Source organism: Quercus lobata, chromosome 4 (genome assembly GCF_001633185.2).
Source record: "Quercus lobata isolate SW786 chromosome 4, ValleyOak3.0 Primary Assembly, whole genome shotgun sequence".
In the NCBI taxonomy this organism is placed as follows: Eukaryota; Viridiplantae; Streptophyta; class Magnoliopsida; order Fagales; family Fagaceae; genus Quercus; species Quercus lobata.
Window position 1 is genome coordinate 18,262,319 of NC_044907.1, and position 14,720 is coordinate 18,277,038.

The 14,720-nt window shown below is 32.4% G+C and overlaps 1 protein-coding gene across 2 annotated transcripts; it reads left to right on the forward strand.

Moving 5' to 3' along the window:
- On the forward strand, nt 1-3,124 carry LOC115983929 (receptor-like protein kinase FERONIA). 2 transcript variants are annotated; one of them, XM_031106791.1, is made up of 3 exons: nt 1-1,216; nt 1,289-1,751; nt 2,107-3,124. In XM_031106791.1, exons 1-3 carry the CDS (start codon nt 92-94, stop codon nt 3,102-3,104), a joined length of 2,586 nt encoding a protein of 861 aa, XP_030962651.1. In that variant the 5' UTR covers nt 1-91; the 3' UTR covers nt 3,105-3,124. The 2 variants fall into 2 exon arrangements, with proteins under 2 accessions (XP_030962651.1, XP_030962650.1); XM_031106790.1 differs by having other exon boundaries at nt 1-1,751.
- Nucleotides 3,125-14,720: the final 11,596 nt, after the last annotated feature.

The following is a 14,720-nucleotide window of genomic DNA, read 5'->3' on the forward strand; positions in this document are numbered from 1 at the left end:
TTGGCAGTCTTCACTCACTCCCGCCCGGTGTTGCTCTAGTTCAATAATTTATCTCAAATTACTTTGTTACAGTCACTGACCTCTTGCACTCATGAAAAGCCACCCTATGCTCACACCTATCTTATACGTCTGCTGCTTATTCTTCCTTCTTTCCTATTTAACAATTGCTACTTCAACACCTCTTTACAATCCTGTTGAAAATGTTGTCGTTAACTGTGGCTCCCCTGGCAGCTTGAAGGGGGATGATGATCGTTACTGGATCGGAGACAAAGGTTCCAAGTTCGCTCCCACTGAAGAGTCTAATTACAAATCTAATACCTCTGTAGCCCAAAGCCAAGTCTCCGTCGGGATTGTCCCCTACATGACTGCCCGTTTATCTTATTGGCAATTCACATACGTGTTTCCGGTCACTCCTGGCCCGAAATTCGTCCGGTTGTACTTCTACTCCGCTGTTTACTCAGGTTTTGAAAGTTCTAAGGACTTTTTCACTGTCAAAGCAGGTTCGTTCACCTTACTTAGAAACTTCAGTGCTTCCATTTATACTGATTCATTGGACCAAAAGAATGTTTATAAAGAGTTCTGCATCAATGTTGATGAGAATAAAAAATTGAACTTAACCTTCATCCCTTTTACAAGTACTTCTATGAATTACCATGCTTTCATCAACGGAATTGAGATAGTCTCCATGCCTATGGACCTGTACTACAAGCCACAAGATGTCATTAAAGGTGAAGAATTCGTCCCAGCTTATGTCGGCCAACCTAAACCGATCTACATAGACTACAGCATGGCTCTCGAAATGGTTTATCGATTAAACGTGGGTGGAAGCGCGATACAAGCAAAGGACGACACAGGCATGTTCAGAAAATGGTCAGAGGATAGAGATTATTTGTTGTCTGGAGGCTTTGTGCCTCGCGATCCATCGTTGAAGCCAAAATACACAAAAATACCAAATTACACTGCACCTGATGCGGTCTATCAGTCTGCAATATCAATGGGTCCAGACAGAACCAAGAACAAGCAGTCTAATTTGACATGGGGCTTACCTGTTGATACAGGATTCAATTATCTGGTGAGGCTCCATTTCTGCGAAATAGAGTCTGAGATACATGCCAGTGGGACAAGGGAATTCTATATCTATATAGACTATCAGCTGGCTGAAGAAAGAGCAGATGTACTATTGTGGACTGACGACAACGATACGCCTTACTACAAGGACTACGTGGTGATGATAAAAAACAAGGGTAATGATACACATCTGCTTTCCATTGATCTACACTCTAGATTAGATGCTGATTTGATCGATGCCATTTTAAACGGCGTGGAAGTATTCAAATTGAGTGACTCAGACAACAATCTTGCCGGAGCCAATATTGCAGCTCCATTGCTTGATCAACAACCTTCTGGGGCATCCAACGAGTCCAAGTCAAAGAAGACAACAATATTCATTGCCATTGGAAGTGTTTTGGGCTTATTAGTCGTGCTCACTCTAGTTTGTTGCATGGTTCTCTGTAAACTGAAGAAGACCAAGCACTATGGTTCTTACCATCCATTAGCGAAGTGGTGGTGGTGGTCTAGGCCAGATCCCTACAGAAAAGAGTTCTCAAGGAGAACAGCTTCATCACTGCCTGGAGAACTATGCCGCTACTTCAGACTAGATGAAATTAAAACAGCAACCAACAACTTCAATGAAGATCTAATTATCGGTGTAGGTGGCTTTGGAAATGTTTATAAAGGTATGATTGAGCAAGGTAATGTATAATACCATGATTATCTTTTTATTTTTAATTTTTTTCCTGAATTTCCCCTAATTGCAGTAATACCGGAATTTCTATCTGCATATAATTAAGATTAGTGATACTATTTTAGGGCAAGTCTTTGCATCTTATAGTTTCCAAAATATTATAAAAACTAGACATAAGTCGTAAATATTTTTGTTTACACACAATAATATAAGAGTGGTGCTAGCTAGGGTTAGTGCAAGTTTTATTAAATAAAACTTACAAATTGATATGTCCTTATAGATTACTGAAATCCATCAATCACATTCATTGCCATATTTATTGGGTTTTTAAAAACATATTAAAACAATATTTCGTCATCTAGGTAATATGATGGTGGCAATCAAGCGCATGAAACAAGAGTCTCGACAAGGTGCTCTTGAGTTTATGACAGAGATCAAAATGCTTTCTCAGCTTCGTCATGTGCACCTTGTGTCTCTCATTGGATATTGTGATGATGAGGGTGAGATGATACTTGTTTATGAGTACATGGCAAATGGTACCCTACGCCACCACCTCTATGACACACCTAACGATCCCCTCACTTGGAAACAAAGGCTCCAAATATGCATAGGAGCAGCAAGTGGTTTGCACCACCTCCACACATCTACAAAGCATCCTATTATCCATCGTGACGTTAAGACAACAAATATTCTACTAGACGAGAAATGGGTATCCAAGGTGTCGGATTTCGGATTGTCCAAAATGGGTTTGGATAACACTGCTGTTAGTACCCTAGTAAAAGGGACATGGGGGTATTTGGATCCAGATTATGCAAGATGTCAGCAATTGACTCAGAAATCCGATGTGTACTCATTTGGTGTAGTGATGTTTGAAGTGTTGTGTGCCCGAAAGGCACTAAATCCAAAAATCCAAGAAGAGCAGCGAAATTTGGCTATTTGGGCTCAGAAATGCATTGATAGAGGGACCATAAGCAAGATCATTGATCCGTATCTAACGAACAAGATAGTGCCAGAGTGTTTAAAGGTATACGTGGAACTTGCAGAAAGTTGTATATGTGATCATGGAATCCAACGGCCCACAATGAATGATGTGATGGAAAAGCTAGAGTTTGCATTAGAGCTCCAAGAGCAAGCAGAAGCGACCAACGATACTAATTCAGAAGTGGTATCATTCCGTGTTGCCAATGCCAATGGAGATCCTTGGTACAACAATTTTTACCATGGACAGGTGTTGGAGTCGAATAGTGAAACTAAGTTAAGTACAATCAGTACTGGATTAAGTTACCCTAGTCTTGATTCTGTTAATTTTAGTATCACAAGTGAAGATGTCTCCTCATGCACTAAAAATAGTAGTTCTTAAGCTTTGTAATTATTGTTTTGTCTTTCTATAGTGAATAACTACGATATAGTGTGATTATTGACTTATTGTTCTAGATAAAATAAAACACTATGAAGTCAAAAAAATAATTTCCTTTTACTTTTTCTGTAATAGTAGATCACCAAAGATTTTTCTCTAAATGAGTTGAAATCAAGATTGGGGGACAATTAATTGACTTGTGGCTTTAGTGAAAAAGAAAAAGAAGACATCTATATTTATTTATGAATATTTTTAATTAAATAAATTATAAAAAACAATTAAGTAAATGATTCAAATATGTACAGTAATTTCTTTGATGTTCAATATTTGTTATGATTCCTATAACGAAGATAGTATGAATCTTTAATTCTAAAAAACCTGAATATTTGACTAGCATTTATAAAAGTGTCGGTTTAATATGTAAATTACCAATATATATATATATATATATATATGTTAAAATATCATTTTCGTTTCTAAACTTTAATTACAAAACGTTTTACTTTTCATCCTTTTGTCTATGTCCATTAATTTATGTCCTATGTGGCCTAACAAAATGATAATGTGGTATCTGACTAGGACTAAATGATTTTATTTATAAAATTATGGATATATGGCAAAGAGTTATTGGCACACATGGATTAAATATTTTGTGATATGGCATCCTTACAAACTGATGAGACATTTCAAAAAAATAAATTCCAGCTCATATTTATGTTAATAGTTTATTTGGATTTAAAATAAAAATTAAAACATGAAAACATTAAAAGAAAAAAAACCCTCCCATTTCAAGCTGTCCATCTCCAATGATGTTCAACCAAAACTTCCCAGATCTTTCGTTTGTTTTTGATGTTTTAAAGGGAATTTTTTTTTTTTTTTTTTTTGTAGATTTTAGCATTAGCATCAATTATCTTAAGATTAAGTTTTGGATCTTTAGGGTGTTATATATTGTGAGGCATGAACAAAGGAAGAGATTTTGTTTTCTTCTATTTTTTGAGAAAACATCAGATCTTACTGTAGCGTAGACTGGTGTGCAAGTGAGGGCAGATTTTTTATGGTCAAGGATGAAAGTCTTTGTAATTCATAAAGGCCACTGTTTATTGGTTGCGAAGAAACCCACTACTTTGTTGTCATTGTCATCATCTCCTTGTTTCTCTAGTGCTCGTCATCATTGCAAAAAAGGATGAACGTTTGGATGGATTGAAATGAAACTGATGAGGACATGGGGGTGTAGTGATTATTGGAGAATAAAGCTTGAATTGATGCCAACAGCGAGAGATTAGAGGAGATGAATAGTTGGCTAAAATTGGGGATTTTGATATTTTGGTGTTTTAAAAATTTTAAATCTTGATATATTCTTACATTAAAATCTGACCTATTATTATCAAATTTTTAATCCATTTGTACCAATAGCTCTTTGTAATGTGTTCATAATTTTATAAATAAAATAATTTGGTCTAAGTTAGATATCGCATCATCACACTGTTAGGCCACATAGGATGTAAACTAATGGACATACACGTAAGGATGAAAAGTAAAACATTTTTTAAAGTTTAGGGATGCAAAATGAACTTTTGAAAGTTTAGGGACGAAAAACAAACTTTTGTGAAAGTTTAGGGACGAAAATGATATTTTACCTTTAAATCATTTACTTTTTTTTTTTTTTTAGAATACTAAATATTTTTAACGTACACACACGGGGGAGGACTTTTGAAAGTTTAGGGATGAAAAGCAATCTTTTGTGAAAGTTTAGGGATGAAAATGATATTTTACCTTTAAATCATTTACTTTTTTTTTTTTTTTTTAGAATACTAAATATTTTCAACACACACACACGGGGAGAGGGGAGAAAGTTTTTTGAAGAAACTTACAGTAGTGTTTTAAATCATTTACTTAACTGTTGTCTTATAATTTATTTAATTAAAAATGTTAGTAAACAAATGTAGATGTATTTGACTAGCACTTATAAAAGTGTCGGTTTAATATGTAAATTACCAACACACACACACACACACATACATGGGTAAAATATCATTTTTGTCTCTAAACTTTACAAAATGTTTTACTTTTCATCTTTCAGTCTATGTCCGTTAATTTATGTCCGATGTGACCTTGCAAAATTGTTAGGTTCTAAATGTTTAGAACAATTGGCAAATCATGAACACAAACTTGTCTAGATATAGATCTTAGAGTCTATAGGTTTTATTAGACAATATTCAATGTGATTCAAGTCAAGATTCACGAACATACAAGCTGCTGGAAGAAGATTTCATAATCTGTTTGGTTCGATCGATCAAAAGACAGGCTCGATCGATCGAAAGTCGTATCTGCAGAATTTTAATTAAGCCCAAACAGCAGTTCAAGCCTATTAAGGATTAGAGTTTCTAATCTACTTCGTCCAGTATATAAAGGAAACGTTAAGCACGTTTTTATGAGGCTTTTTCAGAGAGAAAAGAGTGTGCCTCTTTTGTATTTAGGGTTTTGTTCCTAAAAAGCTCTCTCATATCTTCTACCAGTGTTTTTACTTGAAGAATCTCAAGATTCGGTATTGTAGAAGTTGCTACCTTCTCTTGTCATCAAAAGTGTTGATGATCTAAACCTTCAAGGGTGGTCTTGGAGTCACAAACAGGAGAGTTTGTGTTGCTAAACCTTTGAGTGGGATCTTAAAGTCACAAATGGGAGTGTTTGTGTTTTGCAAAGGCCAAAGAAAGAAGGAGTCCGTGAATTCGGAGCTTGCACGTGGTCGTGTCAGTAAGTTCTACTGGTAGGTAGTAATAAGAAGTCCAGCGTGGGGGCTTGTAAGTCTTATTGTATGAACTTCGATTCTTTCTAGTGGATTTTCTTTTTACCTTGAGGATAGCTAGGTTAAATCCTCCCTAGGTTTTTTACCGGTTTGGTTTTCCTGGGTTATCATATCGTTGTATTATTTATCTTTCCGCTGTTTTGCATGATTTGATCTTTGTTATTGTGATAACCTAGACTTGTTTAATTGGACTAAGTAACAACTTGGCTAATTACCTAGGTTACATCAATTGTTTTAAGGGGTCTAAAAACTATCAAAAATGATCACATGGTATTTGACTTGGACCAAATGATTTTATTTCTAAAATTGTGGATATATGGCAAAGAGTTATTGGCACGCATGGATTAAATATTTTGTGATATGGCATCCTTACAAACTAATGAAGCATTTAAAAAAGATAAACTCTAGCTCATATTTATGTTAAGAATTTATTAGGATTTAAAATAAAAACTTAAAACACCAAAACATTAAAAGAAAAGAAAAAACCAAGTTCAAGTAGTCCATTTCCAATGATGTTCAACCAAGACTTCCTAGATTTTTCATTTTTTTTTTTAATGTTTTGATGGTTTTTTTTTTTTTTTTTTTTTTTGGGTAGGTTTTAGCATTATCTTCTATTATCTTATGATTAAGTTTTAGATATTTACGGTGTTATATATTGTGTGGCGTGAACAAAGGAAGGATTTTTTTTTTCCTTCTATTTTTTGAGAAAACACCAGATCTTCTTGTAGCATAGACTGGTGTGCAAGTGAGGACATATTTTTTATGGACAAGAATGAAAGTCTTTGTAATTCATAAAGGCCACTGTTTATTGGTTGCTAAGAAACCCACTACTTTGTTATCATTGTCATCATCTCCTTCTTTCTTTAGCACTCTCCTTCTTGTTTCTCTAGTGCTCATCATCATTGCAAAAAAGCATGAACGTTCAATGGATTGAAATGAAGCTGATGAGGAGATGGGTGGGTGATGGTTATGGAGAATAAAGCTTGAATCGGTGCCGATAGCGAGAGATTGGAGGAGATGAATAGTTGTCTTAAGTTAGGGATTTTGATATTTTGATGTTTTAAAATTTTATTTTAAATCTTGATAAATTCTTACATTTTTAATCTATTTTTGCCAATAACTCTTTGCCATGTGTTCATAATTTTATAAATAAAATATAATTTTTGTCTCTAAACTTTACAAAACGTTTTACTTTTCATCTTTTAGTCTATGTCCATTAATTTATGTCCTATGTGGCCTAACAAAATGATGACATGGTATCTGACTTGGACCAAATGATTTTATTTCTAATATTGTGGATATATGGTAAAGAGTTATTGGCACACATGGATAAAATATTTTGTGATATGGCATCCTTACAAACTAATGAAGCATTTAAAAAAGATAAATTCCAGGTCATATTTATGTTAAGAATTTTTTAGAATTTAAAATAAAACTTAAAACACCAAAACATTAAAAGAAAAGAAAAAACCCAGTTCAAGTTGTCCATTTCCAATGATGTTTAGCCACGACTTCCTAGATCTTTCATTCATTTTTGATGTTTTTATTTATTTATTTATTTTTTTCTGTAGGTTTTTAGCATTATCTTCTATTAGCTTATGATTAATTTTTCAATCTTTACGGTGTTATATATTGTGACGCATGAATAGAGGAAGGGTTTTTTTTTTTTCCTTCTATTTTTTGAGAAAACACTAGATCTTCTTGTAGCATAGACTGGTGTGCAAGTGAGGACAAATTTTTTATGGACAAGGATGAAAGTCTTTGTAATTCATAAAGGCCACTTTTTTATTAGTTGCTAAGAAACCCGCTACTTTGTTATCAGTGTCATCATCTCCTTCTTGTTTCTCTAGTGCTCATCATCATTGCTAAAAAGGATGAACGTTCGAATAGATTGAAATGAAACCGATAAGGAGGTGGGTGGGTGGTGGTTACTGGAGAATAAAGCTTGAATCGGTGCCAAGAACGAGAGATTGGAGGAGGTGAATAGTTGGCTTAAATTCGGGATTTTGATGTATTGGTGTTTTAAATTTTTATTTTAAATGTTGATAAATTCTTACATTAAAATCTGACCTATTATTGTCATTTCTTTAATCTATTTTTGCCAATAACTCTCTGCCCTGTGTTCATAATTTTATAAATAAAATAATTTGGTCTAAGTTAGATATCGAATCATCACTCTGTTAGACCACATAGGATATAAATTAACGGACATAGACAGAATGATGAAAAGTAAAATGTTTTCTAAAGTTTAGGGACGAAAAATGAACTTTTGAAAGCTTAGGGACAAAAAACAAACTTTGTGAAAGTTTAGGGACGAAAATGATATTTTACCTTTGAATCATTTACTTAATTGTTGTTTTATAATTTATTTAATTAAAAATGTTAGTAAATAAATGTAGATGTATTTGACTAGGACTTATATAAGTGTTGGTTTAATATGTAAATTACCAATATATATATATATATATATATATACACATGCGCGCGCACACACACACACATATATAAGGGTAAAATATCATTTCCGTCCCTAAATTTTACAAAACGTTTTGCTTTTCATCCTTTAGTCTATGTCCATTAATTTATGTCCTATGTGACCTAACAAAATGATGACATGTTATCTGACTTGGACCAAATGATTTTATTTCTAAAATTGTGGATATATGGCAAAAAGTTATTGGCACACATGAATTAAATATTTTGTGATATGGCATCCTTACAAACTAATGAAGCATTTAAAAAAAAAAAAAATCCAGCTCATATTTATTTTATGAATTTATTAGGATTTAAAATGAAAACATAAAACACCAAAACTTTAAAAGAAGAAGGAAAAAAAAAAAGAACCAGTTCAAGCTGTCCAGTTCCAATAACGTTCAACCAAAACTTCCTAGATCTTTCATTCGTTTTTGATGTTTTGATGGTTTTTTTTTTTTTTTTTAGGTTTTAGCATTATCTTCTATTATCTTATGATTAAGTTTTGGATCTTTACAGTGTTATATATTTTGAGGCGGGAACAGAGGAAGGGGTTTTTTTTCCTTCTATTTTTTGAGTAAACACCAAATCTTCTTGTAGCGTAGACTAGTGTGCAAGTGAGGACAGATTTTTTTATGGACAAGGATGAAAGTATTTGTAATTCATAAAGGCCACTGTTTATTGGTTGCTAAGAAACCCACTACTTTGTTATCATTGTTATCATCTTCTTCTTTCTTTAGTGCTCTCCTTCTTGTTTCTCTAGTGCTCTTCATCATTGTAAAAAAGGATAAAGCTTGAATCAGTGCCGATGAGGACATGGGTTGAAATGAAACCGATGAGGACATGGGTGGGTGGTGTTTACCAGAGAATAAAGCTTGAATCAGTGCCGACAGCGAGAGATTGGAGGAGATGAATAGTTGACTTAAATTGGGGATTTTGATATTTAGATGTTTTAAATTTTTATTTTAAATCTTGATAAATTCTTACATTAAAATTTGACCTATTATTATTATTTTTTAATCCTTGTGTGCCAATAACTCTTTGTCATGTGTTCATAATTTTATAAATAAAATAATTTGATTTAAGTTAGATATCACATCATCACTTTGTTAGGCCACATAGAATATAAATTAACGGACATAGATGTAAGGATGAAAAGTAAAACACTTTCTAAATTTTAGGGACGGAAAATGAATTTTTGAAAGTTTAGAGACGAAAAACAAACTTTTATGAAATTTTAGGAACGAAAATGATATTTTACCCTAATAAATAAATAGCTAGTTTTTTTTTTTAATATATATTAGAAAAATTTCATGAACACAACAAAATCTCACAATATCTTTACAATAATCTTATTTTGAACTGTTGTGAGTTTGGGGTATAATTTTATTATATTTTAAGATACAGTAAATTAACATCTCAATTTGTTGAAAACATAATGTGATATTTTTATTTTTATTAAAATAGTAGAATTCTTTACATTACATTTAAAAATGATGAATCAAAATAAAATTTAGGTTTAATTATACATTTATTGCCAGTTTTGATCCAGCTTTTCAACTAGTTTTTAGGTTTTATGTACAAATTTTTAGTGGATTCCAATTTGATAAACTAATAAAGTCTCTAATAGTTGAATAAGAGATGTATGATTCAATCTCCACCTACACCAAAACCGATTAGTATTTTGTTCTGATGATAAAGAGTGAATTCATTAGAAACTAACGTCATAAGTTGAAACTCTATAAAAAAAGAAAATGTACAAATTTTTTAAACTCAGTTTTTCTTAACGTTTTATAACTTCTTTTCAAAATACAAACATACTTTGGCACACATTCAGTAAACAAAATAGTAAAAAGCTAAATAAATTGGAACAAAGTTTGGCTACAAACTTGGTTATAGCTTAAGACTATAGCTTCCAATAAAAAAAAAAAAAAAATTAACATAACTATATATTTTGAAAATCTAAACTGATCCCAAATGAACGCTTAATCCTCAACTTTTATCGCATATTTTAGTATGGTATTCATCTTTTGAAATGTTTCTTTTTGTTGTTGATTCTCACTTTGATACAAGTAATACAATATATATATATATATATATATATATATATATATATATTTGAGAAACTGTAATACAATAGATACAACAAAAAGTTACAATCATTTCTAATTTAAATTATGTAGTAGGTTAATTAAGGAATATTGTAAAATTAATGTAACTTTTTTTTTTTTTTTTCGTCCATTACATTCTATATGCATATATCTTTTCACTCAAATAACGCAAAGAAAACTGTTTTCATCATAGCTGTTCTTTTCTTTGGCCACCAAAGGCTAGCTAGCCTTTCATCAGTCATCCCACGGCCCATTTCTTATGCATACGTACACCATATATGTGATTACTGATTATTGTTTTTATGAATGGTCATTGTCCTCACTTGGCAGGAGTGGCTTTTAGAGCTTAAAAACAAAAAAGAGATGAGGATGGGCTCAAAATAATTTCCCATTAAAGTGGGGTAATATTATGGATGGGTTTGGGAGATTTTCTTTCCAAACATCTACCTCTAACTTTTGTCATTACTTTTCCACTTGTAACTACAATTTATGAACAGTACATTTTTTTTTTTATCCTAGTTACATTCTATTAAATGTAAAAATTACATATATGCACCATCTATTGATCTAAGTTTTGAAGTTAAATTACAAAGCGAGAGCATGTTAAGCACCCACTTTGCCAAATAGAAATCGGTCTTTTAGATTAAGGTGGCCAAATTACATGATGTTGGAAATATTTTAGTAAATAGACAAGTTTTTATACAATAGATAATAACTCTAACAATTTGCAAGAACATAAAATAAAAATAAGTACAGAACAATCTCACAATGCTATAGAATCACGCTGTGAAAGCATTATCCTTAAATGTTGATTCGTGCCACTCAAAGTGAAACTCGATGCGACCTATTTTCTTGACCAAACAACCCACAAGGATTAGATTATAGTGTCAAAATCTTCGTGATGGACGCACTTCCACACATGAAGGTTCATGAACAAGCTTCTAATATTGTTTTTCCTTAAAACAATTAAAATTGTAGAAAAAATATATGGGACATAAAGAGAATAGAAATTGTGTATATGGAAATATAGAGTAAAATGACTTCTAGGAAATGGTGTAGTGATGAGAATTATATAGGCCATTCATGACAATAATAACATATAGTTATTAGTTACTAAAAACTCATAAAAGCCCAAGGCTAGATTACCCATTATTGTTAAACGACGATTTTTCTCATAATTTCCCAACAGTTATTTTATCCTTTATTGCCCAACATAAATTCCTAACGGCTAGAAAATAAAAAATAATAAAAGTGTTTAAAAAACACACCCACACCAACACATGCCCCATCATACAAACATGTAAAATCATAAAGCATATCATACAATCATTTTGGATGAATTGAAATATGAATTTGGAACATGGAAATTTGAATTCTAAAATTTGAAAAATAAAATTTGGATTTTGAAAAGAACATATGAACAGCACAAAACATGAATTTATTTTGAGGGAGTTAAAGGAAACACAAATTTGACTAGATTTTGATATACCTTTTGATTGAAACATGGTAAGAATAAACAAAATTTTAAGTTTAGTATACAAAAATGTTGAGAGGAAAAATAAATTTTTACATGTGACTAGGATTAAGCATGAAGAATGTATGAGCATTTGGCAAATGAAGAACATGCAAGAACAAACGTGATTTCATATGAAATTATCAATAAATTAAGATCTAACATCACAAAATAAATAAATAAATAAATAAAGAACATGCAAAATCGAGCAAAGTTTCATATGATTTTATCTTAGAACAAATATCGGAACCAAGGTTGTCAAAATCGGGATCCTATGTAGGATCGTGGGAAGTGTATGGGATAGTGGATTGCAGAATCGGCTTGTGAATCGTAAGATCCTACATTATTTGAGAAAAAAACAAAAAATACACATTGGTATGTTAAATAATTACATAAATTATACATTCATTGATATAATTATCATACATCACTACATCTATTTGTACGCATCATTTAAAGAGGCTAGAAATATATGTTGTGTTGTTTAAACAATAAAAACAATTGTTTAAATTCCCCAAACCTTTGTTTAAATACCCCTACCCCTACCCCAATCCCTGATGCAATGCAATGCAATTTGTTTGAACGTGAGGTCCACATGTTAACAATAATTTGGATGACAGCCTGCTGCGTTTGGGTTAGGAGTAAAAATGAAAATTATTTCACTATTTAGTTATTTTTGTTACTATTTATGAGTTTTATTGCACTTTTTGACACTATTTATGGATCCCACTGTATTATTTCAACTAACTTTTACTTTTATCTACAGTACTTTCAGCAATAAGTTTTCAATTTCAACAAAATAAGCAGTATCCAAACACACCCTAAATATACTCTCCAGACCCAGTACAATGCATGTGATTCTGTCTGTGGACGGAGATCACTCACCGTTTTAGAGCTTATCCTCCTTTCTTTCTGTCACAACCTCACCTTTTTGTTTTTATTAACTATAAGTATATCGCTCAAGGTGGACAATGTATGTGAATGAGTAGTGGTGGAGAGAGGGAGATCATTTGGGAGTGGCAACACTGAAATGGAAGATTATAATAGCAAGAGAGGTGTATATCTTCTGGCATTCTTAGTGATGCTGATTCTCAACGCATACTGTTGTCATGCTTCTGCTGTCCAAGTTAAAGGCAACACCACTTTCCCGTGCAATGACGGCCTTGGCGAATGCCTGATCATTGAGGATGAATGGAACCCGTACGAAAGACGCATGCTTTACCCTTTAAAACCCCAAAGCAAGAATCGTCACAAACCAGCCGTTCCTTGCGGCGGAAGATTAGACTCTTATGGTCGTTGCATCAATACTGATTGTATTAAACGCGATAAGTACTACCGCTGCCGCCTCTAGAAATCTTGAATCGTTTCCAGTACGTGTACGTGTTTCCTTTGGGCTGTCCACTTGTTCTTTTATATCCATTCCTGTATTAGAATTATTATTCAATAACGGTTCCTCTGAAGGGTAAACAAATATCTGAATCTGTGTATTACGTACTGTATATGCATGTATTAGAGAATTATTATATTTTTTGTTGGAAATTAAACAAACAATTCCTAATTTTCATCGTCATTGTAAACGTATATTGCTGTATAAGAACTTCAATTAACTTCAACTTGAGCAGGAAGTCATGTTGTAAACCTCATACGACGGCCTGTCCTCTCTCTCTCTCTCTCTCTCTATGTCTTTTATTTTTATTTTTTTCACATAAGGTGTTAAAGGCCACAGAAGAAGCAGAGTTGTAGAATGATTACTTTTTGGGTAAAAATTAATGTGTAATCCACACATATTAGAAGCAATGCGAGATAGATGGGAAAATGGTGTTTTCCCCACCATTAAGCCGCATCTAGCAATGATTTCTATCCCAACAATCGAAGGGTATAATCATCTTTCTCATTTGATTTTATTTTTATTTTTACTTATTTATTTTTTGGATTTCGGATTTTATTTCGATGGATTTTACAGATTCTTGCAGCGGCTCCGACATCTTCCTAGGTGGCGTCTATGGTAGGTTGGAGGCTCGATTGGTTTGGTTTGTTTGAAAAAAAGGGGTTTTGATACTTGTATTAACCAAAAGGCTGAGTTTGATGGTCATAATCAGTAACCACCACATGAAAGCTGCTGCGGCATCATCTTTGTTGGCATCTTTGCATGGTTGCAGGTAGTGGTATTTATGTTTTAATTTTATCGGAGTTGATTTTCTGTAACAGAGAGATATTGAGAAAGAGTATGGTGCTGGACTCTATACATTGTGAAATTTTGTAAAACTTAAGACATGATGATATTGGAGGGTGTATACTAAAGGGTTTACACTGCATCTTTATCCAATTTGGACTCATTCAATATCACAATGGGAAGGTCAAAACTCAGGAAAATAATTCATTCAATTTTAATTAGTCTCACTCCGCTTGGTCCTATATAATTTGGAAACTGTAAATTTTATTAATAATCAATTAAATGAAAAACTCTTAATTTTTAGCTAAATTAAAAAAGAAAAACAGTTTTTTCTCCTATCTCTAGATTTCTCTTTCACGTTAGTTTTCCACCTTTTTTTTTTTTTTTTTATTGAACGTTTTCAACTTTAATAATTAACAAAATCATTTTTTTCCTTTTTTTTTTTAACAGATTAGATTTACCATTTCACTCCTAAAAAATTGCTTTTAATTTGCTAACCACGTTTTCCACTTATACAATTACTAAACTTTTTTTTTTTTTTTTCCCT

What these genes read in the sequence shown, in the direction of transcription:
- LOC115983929 (XM_031106790.1), top strand. Translation starts at nt 92, where the DNA reads ATGAAAAGCCACCCTATGCTCACACCTATCTTATACGTCTGCTGCTTA. An exon ending in TAAAGGTATGATTGAGCAAG is followed by an intron (nt 1,752 to 2,106) that starts GTAATGTATAAT and finishes TTCGTCATCTAG; the next exon opens with GTAATATGATGGTGGCAATC.